The sequence below is a fragment of the Phyllostomus discolor genome, chromosome 11 (assembly GCF_004126475.2).
Source record: "Phyllostomus discolor isolate MPI-MPIP mPhyDis1 chromosome 11, mPhyDis1.pri.v3, whole genome shotgun sequence".
Lineage (NCBI taxonomy): Eukaryota > Metazoa > Chordata > Mammalia > Chiroptera > Phyllostomidae > Phyllostomus > Phyllostomus discolor.
In genome coordinates this window covers 82,915,026-82,938,572 of record NC_040913.2, presented here as the reverse complement: position 1 = coordinate 82,938,572, position 23,547 = coordinate 82,915,026, and the positions used below count along the sequence as shown (strand labels likewise).

The 23,547-nt window shown below is 43.2% G+C and overlaps 1 protein-coding gene across 1 annotated transcript in view; it reads left to right on the top strand.

The window, feature by feature from the left end:
- MTMR7 (myotubularin related protein 7) overlaps positions 1-23,547 on the top strand; it is a 77,549-nt gene that overhangs the window by 5,588 nt on the left and 48,414 nt on the right. The window contains exons 2-3 of the mRNA XM_028526546.2: positions 17,695-17,817; positions 19,193-19,355. Of these exons, the coding sequence (XP_028382347.1) occupies positions 17,695-17,817; positions 19,193-19,355 (286 nt within the window). The remainder of the gene's footprint in view (positions 1-17,694; positions 17,818-19,192; positions 19,356-23,547) is intronic.

Sequence of the window (23,547 nt, the reverse complement as noted above, 5' to 3'; positions counted from 1 at the left end):
TCTACTATTTCCTTGAATGATGGTGTCTTGCACTTACCTTTGCTGAGTATTATTTCATTGGGTTTAGCTTATCGCTTAATTCCTGACTTTGTTTGTAGATCCTGATGCACATCTGCTGTTCCTCTCAGTTTGGGACCTTTCCCTGATGAACCTGCCCTCTATGACCTCATCCAAGATCTTAACTAAGGGAGAATTAGGCAGATGTGACTTCCTAGTGATTGAAGCCACTGTCCCGCATCTCCCAAGATTCTGATTCTGACAACAGATGTGCTCATTCCCTCAGTGTGATGTCACCTACCATTTGGTGAACTCGTCCTGTATCACCTCCTCAACGAGCTCATTCAGAGAAATGAAGTCGTCTGCAGTGACGTCTGAGTGAACCATTGATCTTCCTGCTGATTGATGGCTTCTTTTTCTAGGTTCATACAAAATTCCATGAAAGAACCCATTTTAGAATCTTGCCTAGAATTCACGTCAAGCTCAGCAATGTGCAATTACAAAAATTCCGTATCATCCACTTGAAAATAGGGATCTCGTTTGCAAGTTCTCTCTGTGAGACAGAGAGCTCAGCAGAATCATGAGAAGATTCGCTTTGTCCGTGTCTTTCTCCAACATTATGTCATCTGCACTAAGCTCTCTCTCTCTCTCTCCCCTTTTAACAAGTCATTCTTAGGTTCAAAAGTACATTACTTTTGATTTTATATTAGAGTCAACATAGAAATGAGCCACTGTTACTATCTTAGTATATTTCCTTTAGTCATTATTTTCATCGCATGAATACTCAAACTTTTTGTTTGTTCAGAAACTTAGGATCATCCAGTTCTGTTTCATAGTATACTTCTTTTAACTTACTGTAACTTACTATACTTACTTTTAACTTACTATAACTTCAACTTTATTATATTGTAATCTTTGTAAACATGGTTTTAGAAGACTGATTTTTTTTAATCCTATGGCAATGTCATTATCAAATTAAGCACTTCCCCAGAAGGCTATTACAGCAATGTTATGATGAACATCCTTTTTATTAATTCTTATCTGCATGTGCAATCACTCCCTTAGGATGAAGCTTAAGATGGAATTGTTGTATCACAGAAATGAGCAATTTCATGGTTGATTTGTGGTGCCAAATGGGTTTCCAAAATGTTTTAGAAACATGGTGTAGTGCCATTGTACCATTGCTTTATTATTTTAAAAAATATTTGCTAACTTAAGGGAGGAATAATATCTTGCCATTTTATCGTATTTTTTATTAGTAGTGAGGTTGATGTGTTTTCCAAGATAACTTTATTGACCATTTTGTTACTTTTCTGAATTATCTATTTATATCTTTTTCCCATTTTAATATTTGGTAATGTGTACATATCAATGGGTGAAAGTGACATGGTAACATCTGTGCCATCATTCGAAGCTTCTCAGGGATACAATGAAGGGATTATACACCTTGAAACATCAGTGAGGAATGACAAAGATATTAAACTGTGACCTCCTGTGTATGTCCACTTCATTTACTTATTAGAAAGTCTCAACGTTCCCCTTCCATCTTGTATCATTAGCTGGTTGGGACTGGTCATCACCGCTGTCCCACATCCACAAGCAAAGTGGTGTCTGGAATGCTCGTTTTCTCAGAACAGATGGACATACATTTTCTCATCCCGATTTTATTGGTTTTTCCATTCTGAACTGGACAAGCTGTGAAGTATGCATGAAATTAAACCTCTTGACCAAACACCCAGGGCTCCGTGGCTCCGTTCCATGTGATGGTTCAGTCTTGTGTTCTTATGTTTCACTCAGAGGGAGTCCAAGAAGCTCATTTTGTCCCATATTTCTTGGGCCAGGAACAGTCTCAACTATTTTTTTCTAGTGCCCTTTCCCCTGCTGGACAGCTAGTTGGAGCCTTTGGGAGTAGAAGTACTTCCCAGGACAGAAGCCCAATCCCTCCTCCCACAGCCATTTAAAATAGTCTAAAAATAACCCCCCACTTAAAATTTTGTGGCAGGCTATGACAACTTTATAAAAATTGAGTGTTTACTTTTCTCCTCTTTTTCATTTAGTAGAACACACTGTTTATCAGAGATTCCCGGAGAAATAAATTTATCGCCCAGCTAGGAAAGAAAGTTTCCTTCCTAGGGCCCGCAGCGGAGCCCAAGGCGCTGGGAATGTGGCGGGCACAGTTGACTTCTGCCCTGGAGTGAGCTGCCGGGCCGGCTCCAGCAGTGGTGGCTGAAGAACGGGATTCTGCCTTCCTGAGCTAAGTGGGTTGGTTCGAAGACACCATTCGTGTGTTTATTCATTTACCTGTACCTTCAGCAAATGTTCTTTGCGTGCTTCCTATATACCAAGTACTGTTTTAGGCCCTGGACATCTGATGGTGAACAAGATGGTATTTCTAGTTTCACGGAACTTACGTTGTAGAAAAGACTTAATAAAACATAATACTGCGATTGTTTAGAACACTACCTATGTACACTCACATCTGTGGGTGTGTGAAACAGTTTGCTCTTATTTTATTATTTATTAATTATTGTACTATTTTCCATATGAACAACTGTAAACCTCCTTTTGCCCCACCCTGTATATATATATCTTTTCACTGTAAGCCAAGCCCTTAGAAGGCTTTCATTAGAATATGTATTTGCCAGACCCTGCTACCCTTCCCCTGGAAACCGGATGCTCGCTTCCCACCCTGTGCAGAGAGAAAGCCCAGGTCCTAGCATTGTCCTGGAAGGCCCTCCGGACTGTTGTGGCTACCGGTTACACCTCGTCTCCTATGCTGTCCCCCCTCCCACACAGTCGTCACACATCCCACCTCCTTGTAGACCCTTGAACTTGTCAAAGCCGTTCTGGGCCAGGGCGTTTCATGTGTGGTTTCCTTTGCCTGGATAGCTCCTTTCCCAGGGTTCCCCATGGCTGGCTCTCAGTGATGTTGGTTCTCTGTGAAAACATCCAGTCGTTTCATGAGAGGAGACTTCCCTGGACATGCCGATGCCCCTCCGCACTGGACGGCTTATCCTACTTTCATTTCCTTCCTGGTGCCTTCTGGCACGTGTGTCTTTGTTTGTTGCCTGCCCCCTGACTACCCCTCAGAGGGGGCAGGTGAGCTGAGGGGGCAGAGGGCAGGTGAGCTGATGTTGTCATGTCCGCAGCTGTACCCCCAGCACCCAGAGCACCAAGCCTGGCAGACGAGAGGTCCACAGTGAATACTCCTTAAGTGAAGGAATCAGGGATATGGTTTAATATGACACTGTCCAAGCCTCGGCTCTTATTCTTTTTTTTCCTCTTATTTTATTACATAATATTTTGTTAATTCAAGAGCACTTTGTAAGAATATATAAGTACAGCTTTCAATACAAATATTATATTTGAACTCAGTCCCAGCCCACAATTTTAGTTTTGCTTTAAAGTAAAAAACCTCATCACCAAAACTTTAATCCCAAGGAATCTCGTGAAACATATTGCAACAGGCATCCTGCAAAAATGTTCCACACAGTAACTCGAGTTCAGCTCTACCGTGTACCCTTCACTGGCAGGACACTGGTGTCTTGAAGAGTCTCGGATTTCCAAATAAAGAATGTTCTGAACTATGTATTCATATGCAGCAGCCATACCAGGAGCACATGACCTGGAGAAAAGGTAAACAAACTTTCTCAGAACTTCTCAGATTCCACACCAACTGGGGAACCTCCACCCAGCGTGAAGACTAATTGGATTTAACACACACACACACACACACACACACTCTCACAGACAACCTCTGATCTTGTTTAATGGTGCAGTTTTATTTTTACCTGTTGGCTGTGTTCACATCAGGTTTTGCAGACTGCTCGTTCAACCACAACTGTGTACTATGTCCCAGCTGTGGAAAAAAGCAGAAGTGTTAGTTCCATTTTAGTTTTCACGTTTGCAGATGAAAATTCTTTATTTTTTCATCTCTGGTTCTTGTACTTGCAACATCTTCCACAATTGAATATTCCTAACCTTCTTGTCTGAAAATTCAAATTAAAAAAAAAAAAAAGCATTCCCAGTTCATCGTATCTGGTTCTACCTAAACACCCTCACATGCTTTGTTTTCACCATAGTGGTGTTCATTTTCATTCACTGGACAAATGCTTTAGCACACACACGTGCTAGGCATTAGGATACAAACGTGGAAAACAAAAGACACAGTGCCTGTCCTTACAGATCCTACAGCTGAAGGCTGTACATTGCTCTAAAGTCTCTGTGCTGGTCTGTTGTTTCAGGAGGCCAGCAAGCCAAGGACTCTGTATCCTATTTCCTTCTTCTGCTGTCAGTTCTAATGTAAGTGTGGGCCTAGCATTCTTCATGGTGCTGCAGGGAATATTAGGGGAGAAAAAAAAAACTTGGTGCCTTCCCTGAAAGTATATTGGGAGGGTGGGGAAAAGATAATTTCAGAGTTGTTTGTATGGAACATAATACAATGAATAATACATAATAATGCAAGAATAAGCTGCGTTTCACATACTCACAATTGTAAACCTCTTTGCCCCATGCTGTATGTTCTTGGAAACAATTAGAGCGGTACAGTAAACACAGCATGTCGTGGGCAGTGCAGGGTAAGTGGGAAGGAGATGGTAATGACCAGAGGGGCCACAGCAGTCCGAAAGGGAGAGAATGACCGCTGTGGACGGGGGTGGCAGAAGAAAGGCGGAATGAAGGAGGCAGGTCCTGGGTGTTAGGCTGGAGGGAGCATGCTGTCTGCGCTGGCTGAGTGGGGTCCTCAGTGTCCTTGGTAACTCAGGGCTCTTGGTGACAGGGCAGTAGTGCAGCCTGTCCTACGGGGCCCCAGAAGAAGCTTCCCGTCCCTGTGTCTGCTGCATCCTCATTTCCCAGAAGGGGACTGATGGGCTCCAGAGGGCTGTCCTGCAGGAGGAGAAGGAAAAAAATGTGGTGCCAATTATGGAGTCTGTCCTTGGAGGCCCGGAGCCCAGGGGTGAGGCATGGGAGTGTGTAAATGAGCTGGAGCCGGGCCTGGCCCTGCGTGGTCAGGCTGTACCCCTCCGTCCTCTGGCACTGAGGCTTGCCAGAAGATGGGGGTGGGAGGGGGGGTGAGACTTGGTTCTCTCTGTGTCCAGGCTGCCCCTTCTCTTTGGGCCAGCTGCAAGTCCCATTTGGCACAACCTGGCCTTGGAAAGATGTTTTCTTATAGTTCCCAAAGCGCTATATAAGTAGCCGATTTAGACTTCGCTGTGAGTGCCTCTGTCAAAAATATGTCAACTTCGGAAGCGTTTTAGACTGTGAGAAACATTTTTACAGGGGAGTCATCACAATAACGTAAGCTTTGACTTTCTATATTGCTTCCTAGCAAGGGCTTACTCTTCCATACTTGTTCTTTTAAATGACTATTGTCCTTAAACCAACTATTTGGAAAGACTTACTTTCAGGGATCATTTCTGTAGTTCGTCAAACCAGCTGTCTTGAATAGGGAGGTCACCCCATGCGTCTGTTCTCCAGGTTACAATGGGCCCAGCATCTGCTCTCCATTTATTCTCCTCCTGGCGTCTTTTTTCCTTTTTCTCTTATTTGTGCTTGTTGGAAATGGTATTTTTGGTCAAGGTTATTTTAAGGTGGTGTTGAAATAAATCCTGGGATTGTCCTCTTGTTCAAGAGCGCATGTTCTTTGAAGCCTACACATCCAGGGTCATCCTACCAAAATAAATTATGGGGGCCCTGCGCAAAACTCTCAAGTGGCTTGCTCTTTATTTATGACGGTTGGCTGCTGGCATGATGTTTATAGAGTCCTCGGAGCAAAAACGGGCTCTCTTTTCTCTTCTCTGCCTTTTCCAAGAATCCCTAGCACTTGCATTTCTTGACTGGCTATTTCTCTGTGTCACTAACTATTTTAGCTTTATTATTCCTCTCAGGACTTTTAAAGGTTAGTTAAATGCCAGTCCAATCTCCTGTTTTAACAATCACGCAGGTAGGTGGGACTCAACAACCTAACCATTTATAGGCATTCAAGACTAGCTGGGTCATCAAGATATTTTCTTCACCTTGACCTGAACTGGATAAAAATATCCTTATCCATATAAGAAATTTGATCTCTTTCTTATCTTAAAAGCAGATTTTGCAAAGCTTACATTTTCCACAGAGTACAACCTTAGTTATTGGAATTATTTGGAGGTTTGTAGATGGCTGAAACATTTATAGAAACGTGGGCATCAGGTACCCTATTTTCTGTGTGGAGAAAGGACTGTGATTTTCCAGCAAATTGGGAAATATGTAGACTCTTTACTTTGGAAGCTGATGCACTAAGTGTCCCTCTTGCACGCGTAAAATTTCAGAATCTTTGTTCATTTTCATCGTCCTTTTGTGCAGCCAGCATAACCGGAGAGCCTGGAGGAGCCCATCCTTCCCTTCCACCTGATCTGTAAACGTCAGATCAAGATTACTAGGACGAGCTCTTCTGCCAATGTCTACCCCCGGTGTGTCTGAACCCCTTGGGTTAAGAGTCTGTTCCAAACTTTGTTTTAGTCTCTCCAGGTCTCAAGTCCTCCAGCTGCAGTTATCCAGGCTGGCACCTGCTCTGTCCAGAAAAAAGCTGGTGCTTGGGGAGGTCAAATGGAAGGTGCAGGCTCTCGAGGCCAAGCGGATGTTGATGGAGGAAGAAAGAGAAGGCAGGATTATCTTCCTAGGTATACGTTCCGGTGGATGGATGGATCTTTGGGGAATGGCATCTGTCATAGGGTACTGGTGATGGTTTGTGGTATTAAAGGGCACCTGCTAACAGCGTAGGGTGGGACCTGGTTATGGAAGCCATTGAGGCTTTGACGAGGGAGCACTGTGATGAAGGTGCGGGGGGATGACCACTTGCATGACGGTGAGCTGGGCGTTGGCTGCCATCCTCCGTCCTCCTGGCCTCTCTGAGGGGCCACGCCTGCTCCGCTCTCAGTCCATGTGTTTTTGGTGTGTGGCATGTGCCTCAGTCTGCCTGCTCATCATGTCACTCCCGTGACCACACCACCTTATGTAAGGGTAAGCATGTGACCCAGTGAAGCTCAGCCAGCCTTTGCTCGGGCGTGGGGGAAGCAGTGGGTGCTGCTGCCATCCCGCTGGGCACAGACGTGGTAGGAGGGGAGGCTAGTTGCCAGAACCATGGCGAGCAGAGAGCTGAGAGCCAGTGGAGGCCAGTGGGTGCCGGACTGAGAGGCCAGGGTCAGGAGCTGGGTGCACTGGACCCCTGGCCAGTCCGGCGCCGGCCCCACCGCTGACATTTATGGATGTATACTCCAGAAAACCCGCTGTGGCTTCGGCCATGTGAGGCTGAGATTTCTCTCTCTGACTCCTGGAAGAGCCCTGACAGACAGTGGTGGCGTCAGATAATCTGCAGGCACTGCGACTAGTTAGGAGCCTTTTGATAAACATTCTGGGTACCGAGTAGACACTCGACAAATTAATAACATTAATTAATAAACTAATTAAATTAAACAGGTTCAAACTGGTGGAGAGCAGTGATTCAATTTTCACAGGGTTCTTTCATAAGTACCTTGCATTTAAAAAATAATTTAGCTTGATGGCAGAATACATTTTTAAGAGAGTTACTTTTTCAGGCAGCTTGAAAATAGGATTATTTCCATGCAGTCTCAATGTGCATATCCCATGAGCATTGGTCTCTGCGTTATAGCAGAGATCTTTTATGGGTTTTATGAAGGGCAGAATCTTGTATTTCTTTTGGTTGCGTGTCTTGTATTTTCTTGGAGGGTGCTTTGTGATTTTTGCCCTTCCCTCAATATCTGACCTCTGAATAAATGGTCCTGGGAAAATACTTTCATTGGTTTTACAGTTTTAAACAGATGAAATCTGGCTTTTGGAAGGATTGGCCTTCCTGATTTTTGTACCGAATAGCTGGAGTAGAAAACTCCTGAAGTTTCATGACTACCATCTTCTATTTTTCTAAACAATTTTATGTAAATAAGGAAAAACGCTTCTTTTAATTACTTTTATTTTTATTTTTTGCAAGCAAGTTTATTATGTAACATTTTACAATATTTTACTTTCCCAGTTTTATTGAAATATGTAAGTTTAATGTATGTACAGAATAATGATTTGATATATGTATATATTACAAAATAATTACTATAATAAATTCAGTAAATATCACTTTACACAGTAAACTTCTCTCTTTAGATGAGAACTTTTAAGATCTCTCTTAACAACTTTCAAATATACCATACAGAACTGAAAGTGCTTCTTTTAAGCTGAAAAATCAAATTTTTTTCTGCTAGCATAACAGATTATAACAATTCTAATATTCTGAAGGATCTTTAACTTTTTATTGTTTCGCTTTTTCTTCTGTGTCAACGTACTTTGCAACTACAAGTGCATAGTCCATGTTTGTTGAATGCTCTGTCGTGGTTACTCCTTTAAGAGGGGAAATGAAGGTGCAGACACCAGGTGATCATGCAGTAGGAACAAAAATTAAATCTCTGAAGTCTTTGCTGAGAATTTATCAGTGACTACTGTTTGTTACTAACTTCTGAGATGTGTACTTTTTCTCTAACATATGCAGGTACTCGTGGGTGGGTGGATTCAAACTTAAAACATCTTAGCAACCCAGCAACCTAGCATAAATAAAACCATTTCGCATTTCTAGTAGGGTGGCTGTTTCTATAATTAATGCATGGCTGGTCACAAGTGCAACTTGACTCCTGAAGCTCTTATCCCCATGCTGCGTGCGCGTCACTGCACCTTCTGACCTGCAACACACCGGTGCCCATCTCAGGACACTGGCCAGCTAGTCCTGGGGACACCCAGGTATCCAGGCTCCTCAGGCCTTGCTGGTGCCCTTGGGGGTCTGAGCAAGCAGGGGGTTCAAATGACTCACGGAGCTGCTGTGTGCTGAGTTATTAAGGCTTTGGCTTCAGCCAGAGCTTTTTCCTTGTCAACTCTATCACTCTCTAATTGACATTTTAGGGGAAAGGGAGGATAGGCTTTTGAGCCATTGCCTTTCCTTACTCTGCAGTATTAGGACTGGGCTGAAGAGGTCAAGTACAGGAGAGGTCCAGCTGTGGGACTTTAGGCAGTCGATGTACGCCTCACGCCCTTCTATTTTATCATTTGTAAAACGGGCTAACCATGTCTCCCTCCCAGCGAGGGTTACAAATAGTGTATGGACAACACTTAGCACAATACCTGACATGCCGTAGTTGCTCAGTAAAAGGCAGTGAGTATTGTCATTACTATTACCCTTCCTTCTTCTGCCCCCTCTGCTCAAGGGAGACGTTAGGTGAAAGGAGTCTGCCACAGTTGTGCTTCCTTCTTTACTGTCAGCTTTTCTGGAAACTTCGGCCTGGGTTGGCCCGATCGTGACTCTCAACAGTTAGCTAGTGGGGAGCAGGGAGCGGAGTGGGGGGGGGCACTGCTTTAGGTCAGAAGAGCCTGCGCACCCAAGACCCTGGGTGCGGAAGGGCAGCTTCCCTCCCTGGGAGCTTCCAGGCCCAGCTGTGCAGCCTTCACCTCGGTTTCCTAATCGCTGTGCTACCGTAGCGCAAAGTCTAATGGACGGACATTCATTAACGTGCACTTGAAACTGCCGTATGCGCACACACGTTTTTTGTATTGTACATACTTTGTGGCTCATGTGTTCTGCTTACAATTGCATATTTTAGGAAGATGAACTCTGCCTTTACTTTTAGCTCCTCATTAGTGTGGTGGTCTCCAGTTTGGTCTCTGCACCAGTCCGCCTTGTCACTGAGCTGCTTTCTGAGTGGTGGTGTGGAAATTCCCTGGGTGGGCACTAGGAAGCCAGATTGGTCCATATGCCATGTCGCTTGAATAGCATCATTAGACTGTAGAAAAAAAACCAGATGGGTAGCTAGACAGATAGATTTTAAAATATTATAGTTTCAGAAGTCAGGTTGGCATTCTGATATAAACATATATTTTGCATAATTCTTTTAAAATTTTATTTTAGAGAATTCTATGAGCATTAAGATTAACTATAATACTTTTTAAAAGATCCAGTCTGATGTCCTTTGTTAAAGAAGGGCAACCAAAATTCTTTCACACAGTAAGTGCTGTGCTTGTGTGGGCATGTGCCTCTTTCCCCTTCGGGCCTTGAACGTGGGGTTCAGCACAGCCTCTGAGCCTGTCCAAGTGACCTATGCAGCACCTGTTTGGGCTGAGGCCAGTGCCCCTTGTCCTTAGGAAATCACCAGCGTTTTGTTGGCCAACCACATTACTGAGAGGCTGAATTTCTGCAGGGTTTAATATGCAGTCATTATCGTGTGTCTTTTCACTGTTGCTGTTTTGTGTGCCTTCTAGCTTTTCTGTATGGCACCACTGGGTTAGAGCTGTGGCCTGTGAGGCTGGAGACAGGCATTAAATACCTGTCAGGTCCTCTGTAGAAGTCAAGATCCAGAGACAGCAACCCAACCGCCTGTGCGGGTCCTTTTCAAACTCAGAACCAGATCCAGAGCCCAGGCCTCCTGACTCAGAGACAAACGCTTTACTCTTCATGTTGGTAGAGTTAGGAAATGTCATGATACCAAATTTAGCATGACAAACTATTTATCTAGTTGCTTTTCTTAGATTGGAACATAAATTCGTTTTAGGTTTTGGCTGCTACAGACATTTTGATTTTTCCCTGTTCAACAACCTCTGGATCTCTTCCCCCCGGGTGGCAGTGACCTACAGCCTAATTTGTATGGTATCGGGCGTCTTTGGCCCAAGGAAAGCCAGGGCCGTAAGTTTCTCTTCTGTCCTTTTCAAGACAAGTAACCCTCCCCTGCACTTCGGTTTCTTGTGCTGCAGAACAGCTTTACTTTCCCAGAGCATCTAGGTTGCTTCTGGAACCCAATATGTTCATCAGTCCAGTGTTTGGCCTGCCGGGTACAAAGGCCCCTATTCTATGGAGCTTGCAATTAGTCAGGGGTGCGATGGGGAGTTGCCGAGAGGCTCTGTCTCGCAGTGATTTACAGGGTCCTCCTGATGCCAGGCGGCGGGGAAGGACTGAGCTGGGCTTGTGATCCCCAGCCGGGTGTCCCGTTTCAGGCCTGGCATTACCTTGTGGGGTCTGGTGTTTTCACTGAAGCTTTTCAGTGTGGCCTAGAAAAATTCATGTAACCGACCTCCCTCCCTCCCTCCCTCCCTCCCTCTCTCTCTCCCTCCCTTACTCCTTCCTTCCTTCCTTCCTTCCTTCCTTCCTTTCCTTCCTTTCCTTCCTTTCCTTCCTTTCTCTCTATCTAACCCCAGCCAAGCAGGGATGGAATGAAAAGGCCATTAAACCAGGGCACAGTGTTTTCTGTGGAGTCTGTACGATTTTTGAGGAGAGACGGACTCGATCGTTTTCACCCTTTTCTTTTTCTCAGAACCCGACGTGGTGCAGCACATGGGTGTTTTGTTGAATTGGATGCTTGGTGTTCTAGTTTTTCTCAGTCCCGAGATTCCTGAACGTCTCCTTGGCCAGCATTTGGGCTCTTGTGGCCCATTCCCAGGCGTTCTGTCTTTGGGTTTATCTCAAAGCATATTCCGACAGGGCTTTGTGAATGTAGTTTTACAGTCTACTTTTGTCTTAAAGCACTCTATTTGCAGGTTCTTATTTCATGTATAAAGTTGCTTAAAATAATTGTTCATTGATTATCCTAAGCATATGGATTTTGAATAACAGGGCTACATTGACCTCAATGGTATTCAGCCATGCTCACTGCCTTGGTGAGCTTGAACTTTGGGGTTAGACAGACCTTCCCTACCAGCTGGGGAAACCGGTCAGGCCTCTAAACACAACTGACAAGGGGACTGTGCGAGATCTTAACTCCTGGGGTTACTGAGGGGATTCACTGAGGTCAGATATGCAAAGTGGCAGCGCAGTGCCTAGCGTTGAGTCAGTGCTCTCTCTCTATATATTGGTTATTGCTTTCATTATTATTATTATTGATGATTTTTACATCAGCCACTGACAACTGGGATCAGCCTGATCCACAAGATATCGGTAAAGTTATTTAGAACACCCCCATTGTATCCCCTTGGCAAGTCCAAACCTCTCCCCAGAATTTTTGCCAACTCCCCTGGAGGTTTGCATTTTCGCCTCTGGCCTGATCTTCCGCTTTCACTGGATTTGCTCAGGATAGAGAGTGTTTCAGCAAACATGTTTACATCTCTGTGCCATGACACTGCTGTGCAGAATTAGAACCTGCCCCTTACTTAATTGCACGGCCCTCCCCACCCCATCAACGCATTATGGGACAAAGCCCAATCCTCTGAAGATCTGGGGCCAAGGGAAGGTTCATAAAGCAAAAAGCTGAGATTAGACGCTTCCTCCCCACCCCTGGATTATCACCCCAGGCCTTCACTACCTAATCCAACAATGCTTCAGATGAGGTTGATAGATATTTTTCTAAAATGCACCAAAAGATGCATGTTTGAATTTTGAGACTAGGGATGGTTTTCTCTCCTTCCTTCTATATTTCTGAATCTTAAAACATTATATAGATCAGTATATGCCTCAATTTTTTTTAAAAAAGACCAGTTTTTAAGTTAGAGGAGAAAGCTTCTTAAGATCAGGAAGACCTCAGCATTAGCAGGACAAATCCTTGCCCAGTAGTCCTCTAACGTAATCCTTTAAAACATATCCCTCACAAGTTACTCCTCATGGGAGTTACTTTTTCTCCTGTCTGCTTCTCAACTGCAGATGCCCCCTCTCACTGGTATCATTAATAGGCTTCTTTCTTGGAAACGTCTTGACATGCCAGTTGCTTCTGGAAAGCTCTTTGCGTGCTTTGGCTGTTGGCTGCTTTGGGATGGAGTCTGAGAGGCCAGACCGTGCCCCTCTGGCTTCCACCCAGTCTGCCCTCACTTCCGCAAAGACTGGGGCCTCTCCTTTCTCCGCTCCTGTGAGCTCACCGCTCCAGCTGCTGTGTGATGGCTTCTGAAGCCTGCGCCCCCAGGACCACACCTGCTAGGGTCTCCACGTCTTCCATGTTACGGAGCTCCATGTGCATCGTACAGGCCTTGCCTTATTTGATCTCTCAGCAGCACTGGACACAAACACTCTTCTTGTGGATCGTTGCTTCTGCACAAGCTCCCTTGACATCATACTCCCCTGATTTTTCTCCTAACAGGCCATTCCTTCCTAGTTGGCTTTTCTGAATCCTTCTCTTTCATCCAGCCTTTAAGTGTTGCATTTTCTCAGATCTCTTCTCCCTTTACAGGCTTTCCCTAAGTAACCTCTTTGGGTCTCATGGCTTCAGATACCATTTATATGTCAATGACTACAAACTTAACTGCACTTCAGCAAAGCTAGAGCATCAGTGATTTTAAGATGCACTGAGATTTTATGTACTGCAAAGAAAGACAAGAGCCCTGCCCCTTCAATGGCACAATGGCTTCTTACCACATTCATCATAAGATTAATTTTTCAGAAAATTAATAAATGCGCTGCATTTTCAGAAGTGTCAGAAGGTGCAAAGTGTACACCCAAGAACTAATGATATATTGTAATATGATTTGCATAGATGAGCTGCCATTTGCAGAGCATCATTACTTAGTATGTCTTAAGCATCTTCAGACATACTAGGTTACTAGGTGTGCCTAGGAGCATGCAAATGAACTGTGTCTAGGGAATAGCTTTGTCTAGAGAAACTGGTGGTTTCCTAAGAGTCATCTCTCTTTGAGTTAGAAAGAGGCTTTATTACCATGTAGGTTATTATATGTGTCGGTGCAATAGAATTAAGTTAACTGAGCAATGAGGCAGCAATATTGAGTCCGTGAGTCTCCAAGATGGTGGCAAAATTCTTGGGATTTATTGCATTTTCTCTTGAGTTGACTGGCTCTCAAGAAAGCTCTGGCTACCTTTGTGCAAACCACATGATGTGAGTGAGCAGGGCTTCACAGAATTTCTCAAACAACTGAATTTTAAGTGGTATCGCCCATTTCTTTGGTTGTTTCACAGCACCGGGAAATCACGTGGTTGGTGTTTCCCTATTTGCTTTTTGTTTCTTTATTCCTCCCCCTAGTTCCAAATTGCTCTTGACAGCTGTAGGACCTGTAAAAACCAGTTCCAACTTTTGAAATGTAATATTCCTGCAGCAGCCTCCAAAGTGAACATGAAAACATGGAAAAAAATCTCATTAAGTATTCTAATTGATGACCATCTGCAATCCTTGCTCAGTTCTACTGAGGTTTTCTAAAAATAAGCTAAGTGGCACAGCTACTTCCTTCACTTCTGTAGGGAGAATAATTCATACTAAATATTTTTGTCTCAAAATAGTAACTCATGTTCAATGTGATTGTCTCAATAAAACTTTGTTTCATTAGTCTAAGTACCAGGGAAATTACTTGATTTTCATTTTTAGATATTGTGAACTGGCATATCACCCCTGGACCTCTGCTTAATTTAGTTAGGCACATTTTAGCATGCAAATTAGTTTTTTCCCATAGAAATGTTCCAAAAATAATATATCCCCTTCCTTCTCTCTTCCCACAACTCTCTTCCATAATATCTTTGTTGCAGCTAGTTTAAAATAGAATGTTTAATGACAAATGTTTAAATAAAATAATCCAATCATGTGGGAATTGAAAAATATTCTCCTTAAAAACTCTTAGGTCAGAGAAGAAATAAAAACTCCAGTTATGGTCTATGTAGAAAGTAAGAATAATAAAACATGCAGCCAAAGATTTATTTGGAGGAAAATGATTGGACTGAAATTTTTGTCACTAAACAAAAAGAATAAAACTTAATGAGCTGACTATTAAACCTGAAAGTTTGGAAAGGAACAAAAACAAACAAATTCATGATATCCCCAAGGGAAGAAAGGTAAGACATGCATTAACAAGCACAAGCAGAAATTAGTAATTAGGAGAGAGAAAAATTATTAAGTTAATAAATTCAAGACCTGTTTCTTTGAAGAAAAACTTTTGCCTATCTAACCACAAAAAAATAAGAACAATGAGAGAAGACATGAAGAGAGAGATTTACCCACAGATAAAAATTAAAACATTGTAAGAATTTGAGAAGTAGCAATTAGAAGATAATTTGTAAATAAAATAGATGTTAAAATGACCTTGGGACCTCACACAGGTTCTCCCAGTTGCCATCAGCTGCTCCATCGTAGTTTCCTGAATCACACTGATGGTCTGAAATCTCTCCCTTTCAAAAGTGATTTTAGTTTGGGGAAAAATTCAGAAGTCACAAGGTCCTAAATCTAGGCTGTATGGGTGCTGAGTCACTTGGGTGATTTGATGTTTCACCAAAAAACTCTGTATGAGATGTGATACAAGAGCAGGTGCATTGTCGTGATGAAGCTGCCAATCACCATTTACCCATAGCTGTGGCCTTCTGAATCATCTGAATAGTTTCCATGGAGGAATGTTCAAGCTTAATGCAACATGCTCACTCAACGGCATCTAACGCCGCCACTAACTAGTACAGTGAAGGTGTCATTGTTCACATATGTACATTCCAGTATATTCTCCTTGGCTGCCAGATTACATCTATATTGTGCAAGCAATTCTTCTTATATTAATAATGGCTGGATTTTTCTGGACAGATCTTGAGATATATGTATATATCCAAGAGAAAGAAAGCATGTATCCTCACAAACACTTGTCCGAGAATTTGCATAGCAACAATACTCACAATAGCTGAAAAGTGGAAGCAACCCAAATGTCTATCAACTGCCAAATGGGTAAATGAAATGTGGTATATCCATATAATGGAGTATTACTCGGCAATAAAAAGAAATGAAGTACTGATACATTCTAAAACTGGATGACTTCGGATTAAAACATAGATTGAGAACATGATGCTAAGTTAAAGAAACCAGTCACAAAGTATGACACATCCCATTTACATGAAATGCCCAGAACAGGCAGATCCACAGAGACAGGATGGTCTCTGTGATGATTTAGAGTGATGATTGCCTAGTGCTGGGGTGGCTGGGGGAGACTGCTGTGGGTACAGGTCTTCTGTCTCGTGGGATGAAGACCATGCTTCAAAATCGATGGTGACAATGGTCGCACAATCATAATATGTACAACTCTGTGAACATACTTAAAACCTTGAATAGTGTACTTGAAATGCGTGGATTGTATGGAATATGAGTCATTGCAATAAAGCTGTTATTGAAAAGACAAACAAAAAACAACACAAGTATGACTGAGACTGTCACTGTCACTTGGAAGCTTCTAGTTCATGTCATTAAACACGGGGCAAAAGAGGTATAAATACTGGAAAGAAAGGGGCAAATCATTACAGAAAATATTCCTCTCTACTCAGAAGATCCAAGTAACTTCACTGAAAAAATTAGTGGAACCACTAAAAAAGCTTGTGAAAGACACAAAAACACATAAGAAGTAGGCCATATGCTGCTATCTGTACTATAGAAACTGTTCTGATAAATGTATGAGAAATGATGACAACCTAGTAGGGAAGTCCAGTGATATGAAGACCATTCACGAAAGCGACACAGGGACAATCATCCATATAAAAGAAAGTGGAGCACATCCATAACAAAATAAATACTTTTAAAAACAATAAGATGATAGGTTCTTCAATGAACATCTTTATGAATCATAGCCATTCACAAGGCCTCAGGAAGTATGTAACCACCCTGGGGTAAAGACAGTGTCTCAAATCCCTAACTCTTTATTCACCTCATTAGATCCCTGGAAATGAGGAAGAAGTGGGATGGGATCGGAAGGCTGATGGAAGCAGTGGGTGTCTTGGGTGCTGTTTGCCCTTGGAGTTGTCCTGAGTGGTGTTCAGTAGGTCAGATCCACCCCTTCCCCGGGTTTCCCCTGGACAGTTGAGGAGCCTTGGGCTCTCCAGTTCTATCAGGACCACAGCTTCTCCCCTGGGCTAAAGGATGGAGCAAATACGATTCCTTAGTCCCTAAACTGTCTCATGGAAGCAAAGAACCACCCTGACTTGAAAAATGAGGGTGGAGCCGCTGTCTGTCTTCAGTTTCCACTTGTCCCATAGAGCTTGTCTTGTCACTCCTACTGCATTTCATGTTGGAATGATCCCAATGAACATGTCCTTGACATTGCTCTGCATGTAAGAAATGCATGCTCGATAAAAATGGTTTCCAAGAAACCACTCCTAACAGTCAAATTAGCTCAGTGGTAAGAATTCCATGTGTCAGACATATTTTATTATAGATGAATGTAAGAATCTTAGTTTGGGGAGTTTCCCTTGTAAACATGCAGAACATTTCTTTGATAATTTTTGCTTCCAGATGTATATATATCTATTTCCTCTCTTGAGACAATTTCTACAACTGAGAAACACACAGGAAAGTGTTTAATAAACACTTAAAGTGAAAAATAAAAAGGAAATAACAATTTCCTTTTTAATAGAAAGTAATTTATACACAGTTATTGTGTAAGCTCAGAACTTTGATGCACACATTTCCTGCCTGAAACTAGAATTATGTAATAACAATGAAATGACAACTCTGACTTAGTTAAAACACAGAAAAGGTAACCCTAACGAATAGGGTCTGTAAATCTTTTGCAGTGCATTTACGATTATATTTAAGTAATTGGTGAATTTTTATCTTTTGGTCTGCAGATTCATGGTGTGTGATCTAAGTAATGTAAGGGGCAAATTTGGGTTTTTCATATTGGGAGAATTTTCAAAATTGTATTTTGGATAAAGTACAGGACTGCCTACCCGTTATTTATTTTTTGACTACCTCTTATACTTTAACTGTAGCTGTGTCAAATTCTTTTTCCCAGGTCGAAAATGTCCGCTTGGTAGATCGAATATCTTCTAAAAAAGCAGTCCTAGGTACTTTGTATTTGACGGCTACTCATGTCATATTTGTGGAAAATGCTCCTGACACAAGAAAAGAAACGTGGGTATGCATTCCTTCTTTCGGACTTTACATTGTTTGACGAGAAGTCTGGTTCTCCACTGTTTGGTTTGCCCCCGGGGTGAGGCGGGTGGACTCTCGGTGTCTGGGTATTCCGAGAACTGCTTTGGGAATGCGACCTTTGCCCTTTTCTGCACAGAGTCAAACCCACACCTCCTTACTCATCTTAAACACTAATTATTTGGCCATCCTCAAAGATAGACCTAGAAAGAGCCAGAGATACAGGTGGTTCTTGTCACAGCTTTTGAGTAGAGATTAAAAAATGTCAGTATGCCAGATACAGTCATTCTATCCTGTTACCTCCACTTTTCTGATAATTTAAAAAACAAAAAAAAGTAAAGGAAAGCTAGGGAAGAGTCCTAGCATCGGGTGTTTCTGCTCCTTAATAATGAGACCACTGGGTATTTCTTATTTTATATAGCCAACTCACCATGATGTAATGACCAGTGCCAGACTCCCTGAATTGTAGATTTGGACCTTTCTGTACTCCATAGACATTGCCACGTTTTCAGCAGAAGGTGGCAGGTCCTACTTACTGGAGAGGAATTTAAAGAATGAGACGCCGTCACTGAGGACTAAGTGGAGACCCTCCTGAAACAACAAAGATGCCCTTCGGCATGATTTCCTTTAAAATAAATCTCCTCTGCAGCTGGCCTGACCCCCAACAGCTTAGAAAACAAGCACAAGTTGCTGTTGAACTTGAGCATTCCATGTGGAATTCAGGAGCAGGGTGGCCCCTCCCAGTGGAGTCATCTCTAGCTTTTGTTGATTGCAAGGTTTATTTTACTAACTTCTCATGACCTTGTGTAATTTTAGCTATGAACCGCAATCAGCATTGGACAACCAAAATGTTCCCTTACCTGGACTTGTACAAAATGGCATGCTGAACAGTTGGCTTCAAATAAGGAGCTTGGATATCAGAAAGCTCAGCACTGAAAAGTAAAATGAGCCCTGGCTGGTGTGACTCAGTGGTTTGAATGCTGGCCTGCAAACCAAAGAGTCGCTGGTTCAATTCCCAGTCAGGGCACATGCCTGGGTTGTGGACCAGGTTCCCAGTAAGGGGCACTCGAGAGGCACCCACATTGATGTTTCTTTTCTTCTCTTTCTCCCTCCCTTCCCCTTTCTCTGAAAAATAAAATAAAAATAAAATCTTTAAAAAAAAAGAAAAGTAAAATGATAAAATTAAACAGTTGGTTCTTCCCCCAAACATCTCAGTTCTTGTTATCTGAGCGCAGGTGTGGAGCTGGCTGGAGGGTGGGCAGTGTTGCCTGTCCCTCTGTGTGGCTCAGGGCTCTGGGTCCCTCCCTGTCACTTCATCAGGTATCTGTGCTGAGCTCATCCACCTCAACTTTTGGTTGTAGATTCTCCACAGCCAGATTTCCACCATTGAGAAGCAGGCGACGACAGCTACGGGATGCCATCTGCTTATCCGCTGCAAGAACTTTCAGCTCTTACAACTCGTCATACCGCAGGAGAGGGACTGCCACGATGTGTACATCTCTCTGATACGCCTTGCAAGGCCAGGTAAGGCAGAGGCGCGTGGCGTTTTACACGGACCCACTCCCAAGCAATCCACAAATCCCATTCAAGAAGTTTGTATTGTGCTTGAGAATCATAGAGTGTTGTAGGAATCCTATGCTCTCCCAGGCCCCAGAGGAGGCCAAGAAACCCGAATAACAGCGTTCCTCTCCCTGAGCTGTCTCTCATGAACCACTTTCATTATTTTTAGTGTTTTCTTTATCTCTGGGGGTGAGAAGCATGTTTGTTTGCCCTTCAGGATGAAATCATTTTAAAATCATGCCTTTCTGATCCTGTGATAATCACGTGACCTCAATGGAGGTCTAAGACCAAACGGATAAATTGTTGTTCCATGGGGAAACGTTGGTATCCAACGATTCTAATGCAGTCGTCCCCGTCTTGGGGCTTCCAAGGTTTGGTTTCTGTTGCTTTTGGGTCGTAACTGATGTTTCCCAAGGTTGGTGTCACCAGACCTTTGTTCGCATCAGTGACTAGTCAAAGTACGGGGCTGTTGGATCCCCTAAACAGCACCTCCCGGGGTATCCTGGGAGGAAGGTGGGGTGGGTTTGAGGACCATGGCCCTCAGTTACTATCCTGGGTCCTCAGATTTCTAGCCCACTGCGCCCTTCTACAGAAGCATTTCTTGTCTCCCCACGTGGCTTGTGTGAACTGCAGGGTTCTTTTCCTGAAAAGAAATACACTTTTAAGTTTCTTGGGAGAATACAGTGAGAAGAGGTCACTTATATAAAAGTCATATTCATGGTAGTGTTCCCCAGAAGTCATGAGTAAGGAAATAGGATATGGATGAGCACATAGTTGCTTTGCTAAATGCTTTGTGATTTGGGACAGTTTGATTCTAAACTCTTCACAGCACTGGGTTGAGTCCTTGGGTTCTTACACTCTGGCCATCTCATCTGTGGACAGCTACGGGCTAAAGTGAGGTCATGGAAATGATGCCAGGGTGCTGTTGGAGTCTGCCAGTGTTGACTTTATTTGCTCCTCTTCGAAGGCAGCTGGTTGAAGCTTTTTTGTCTTCCTGTGTAGGAGAGAACTGCAGAGTTAGCCAGAAACGCGGCTGAACTTTTTGCAGACGGCACTATAATTGGAACAGAGGCCTGGGAAGGTGCACGTTTGGTTGCGTGCAGCTGAGAACGCGGGGACGATTGTGGGCCAGCAGTTTCTGCGTCGCTGATTAATGGAGGCTCTCTGGATGATACATGGGCTCTGAAAGGATTAATGGGATTTAGGAATAGCCTGGGGACCTGGGAAAGGGCTGAGCGGCTGGGAGATCACAGAGCCAGGGAGGGCTGTGGCGCCTGCTGACAGTGAGCACCAGGACGGCCATTGCCAGGGGTCCCCAGGGAGGAGACTCAGTCTTCCCCTGACTTTGAAAATACACACTTTTTCTTAAAGATGAAATGTTGAGAGTCAGGTGTTAGAGGTAGCCAGAGATCAAAGAGGGCACTGCGTGTGTGTGTGTGTGTGTGTGTGTGCGTGTGTGTGTGCGTGTGTGTGTGGTATACTTTGAATTCTAGTGGTACAATGCTTAGTCACCAACACAAATGACATATTTTTGGTTTCCCGTATGGACACAGCTAACCCCAAGGTCCTGTAGAAGATGATGTGCTTTTTTTTAATTACAAAAGAAAAACCATTTGAGAGTCCATTTAAGTCAAGGCTTCCAAAGCAGATATTTTTTTCAAAGGCCTCACAATTCTCTCTCCCCTGAAGTAGGATTGCTGGGAGAAGGGTAAATCAAATGACTAAAATAATTGGCAAGATTTTATTCGTTTGCCTTTTGTATGAGTTAAGATTGGTCAGAGTTTGGTCGTGAACTATAAAGATCCCAGTAAAAAAATAATAATGTAGTCAATTCAGTAAACTCCTTAATTCTCAGTGAAGAAATAACTTCGGGTGAAATAACGGTACGGCCCAAATGAGAAAATAACCCCACAGACCCAAAGTACTAATTAGGAAATACATTCTTCTGATTAAAAGACCCCTGTTGCTAAGAGGGCTTCCGTGTTTCCCATGTTCTTTCTTTTCTCCTCCAGTCTGCTTCCTGCAGTTTATTTTTGTATCCATCATCTTTCCTTCCGCAGTGTTTGTGAACCTTTTAACACTTAAACTGTCTCTTTTATGCTCCCATTTTTACTAAGCTATTTTTCAGTTTCCCTTAGTCCCCAATTCATCTGCTATTCATTACGATTTTTAAAATCTCAGAATTAATATAATATCACCTGCTCTATGTAATTTTTTGCTGTCTTTAAGTCACTGCAGCTGCAGCAGTTTTTACAGCGGTAACTTCCTTCTTACCGATGATATTCACCTCTACGTCCACCAGCCCCTGTCCCCCAGGTGTTAGCTTCCGCCACCCTGATGCTTCGTTTCCACACGGGTTTGTGGAGAGTATGCAGGAATGGTCTCACTAGCTGTATTTTAAGTGTGCGAAATCCAATAATAGCTGTGTTATCTTCTTCCCCCTCCTTGTAAATGGGTTTCAAGTCCATTTATTTTAAGTTGCCCAAATTAAGCAGGCCATTTAGAGCAATTTAGCTTTCAGTGCTTACTTTGGTTCCGAAACACCCACATTTCTGTGTCCTCCTCACGACTTTTCCCTTCCCTCCCCCACCCTTCCCAGTCCTCTGATGCTCATTCACGTTGGTTTTTCCTTTCAATTTTTTAAAAATTGCATAAGGGAAACCACCAATAATATAATTGTTTTATTTAATATTTACATTAGTTGTTACAAGGGTTTTTTTAATTTTTAAAATACTTTTGATTTTAATATTAAATTACTTTTTCCCTCTTAGGTGGTCTATAAAAAGAGGAAATGCCCGCCCCCACCCCCCCCCTGCCAATATTGTTTTCATCACCTTTAGCTGGATACCAGGAAGCAAACTTGGTTATTTCTCTTTCCTCCCTGAGTGCTTTGTTTTACCCCCAGCTCTCGTCTCTGTGGCATGAACACCCTTCCCTTCCCTGGGGAGGGAAGAAGCAGAGGCTGGGTGCGCAGACAGGGCCGTGTGTGGGCTTGGTGCTTCCAAGATGAAAGAGTTTCCTCTCGATAGAATAAAAGCTGAAAGCGTTTTGCCTCGATGGCTACATCTTGTCCAGGAAGGAGGAGGCGGGGTTACCTGCAGCGAAGGACCTGAGGAGAGCCACAGGCACTGACCGGGTCGCAGGGACGCAGCCTTCCCCGTGTTCGTGAGGAGTGACCATGCTACAATGTGGGTAGAACGACACCAGTCAGCCTCCATGCTTGGGGCCGGCTCCTGCCGTCTACTTAGTCCCGAGACACTGGTCTGGCTTTTCTAGAAACATAGCCAAAGTGCTATTCATTCTGAATTGAATGTGGTATTTCAGAAATTGTCATTTTTTTTTTCTGAATTGGCAAAACCTTCCAGCCTTTGTTTAACAATTTTATGATTTACTAAATAGGTCAATAAAGTAAATACTGGAATAACTTACACTTTACTTTTTCTGAAAACAAAACTTAGTTAGAGATGTGCATTCGGTTTACTTCCCTGGTCTAAGGCCTGTTGAGTATTTTTTGCTTCTTGTTGGAGGAGCTTGCCTGTCCTCCTAGTAATTAGGTCCTGGGGGTGTGGCCTGGCCTAGGGGTGTGGCCTGGTCCTGGGGGTGTGGCTGTCAGTGCACCTCCTCTTGAGACCTGTCCGTCACTGACAGCTTACATGTTTGATGTTGGGAGTGATGGCCTGGAGTTGGTGATGTGAAAATCCGGCGGAGTATTTAACACGTCTGTTTTGAGAGCGGTGACAAATCAGGGATTTGACCTTCCTCAAGCAGATATGTTGTCAAAGTTCAGATTCTGTAAAGACTAGAGAGTTCTCCAGCCCTACTCTTGTTTTTAACTTACTTTCCCACCATTGACTAAACATTCTGCTAGGTATTTTGCAGGAGAATGAGGGGAGGGGAACAGAATATTGTAAAAACAAAATATTCAGTAAAATTTATGACTGTGTTAATGGTATTTTAATTTCTCTGATCCTCAGCTGAAGCCTTCTGCTGGGCCGGCCTCTCAGTAGGAAGCTCGCCCACATCAACACGATTGTACTTCGCTGACAGGAGTGTCAGTTTCTCCACCCTCATGTAGAGTTTTACTTAAAGAGGGCCGGAGGTATGGTTGATCGCCCCTCTCCTTAAAAACAACTGAAAGCAAAAATTTCACAGTTTC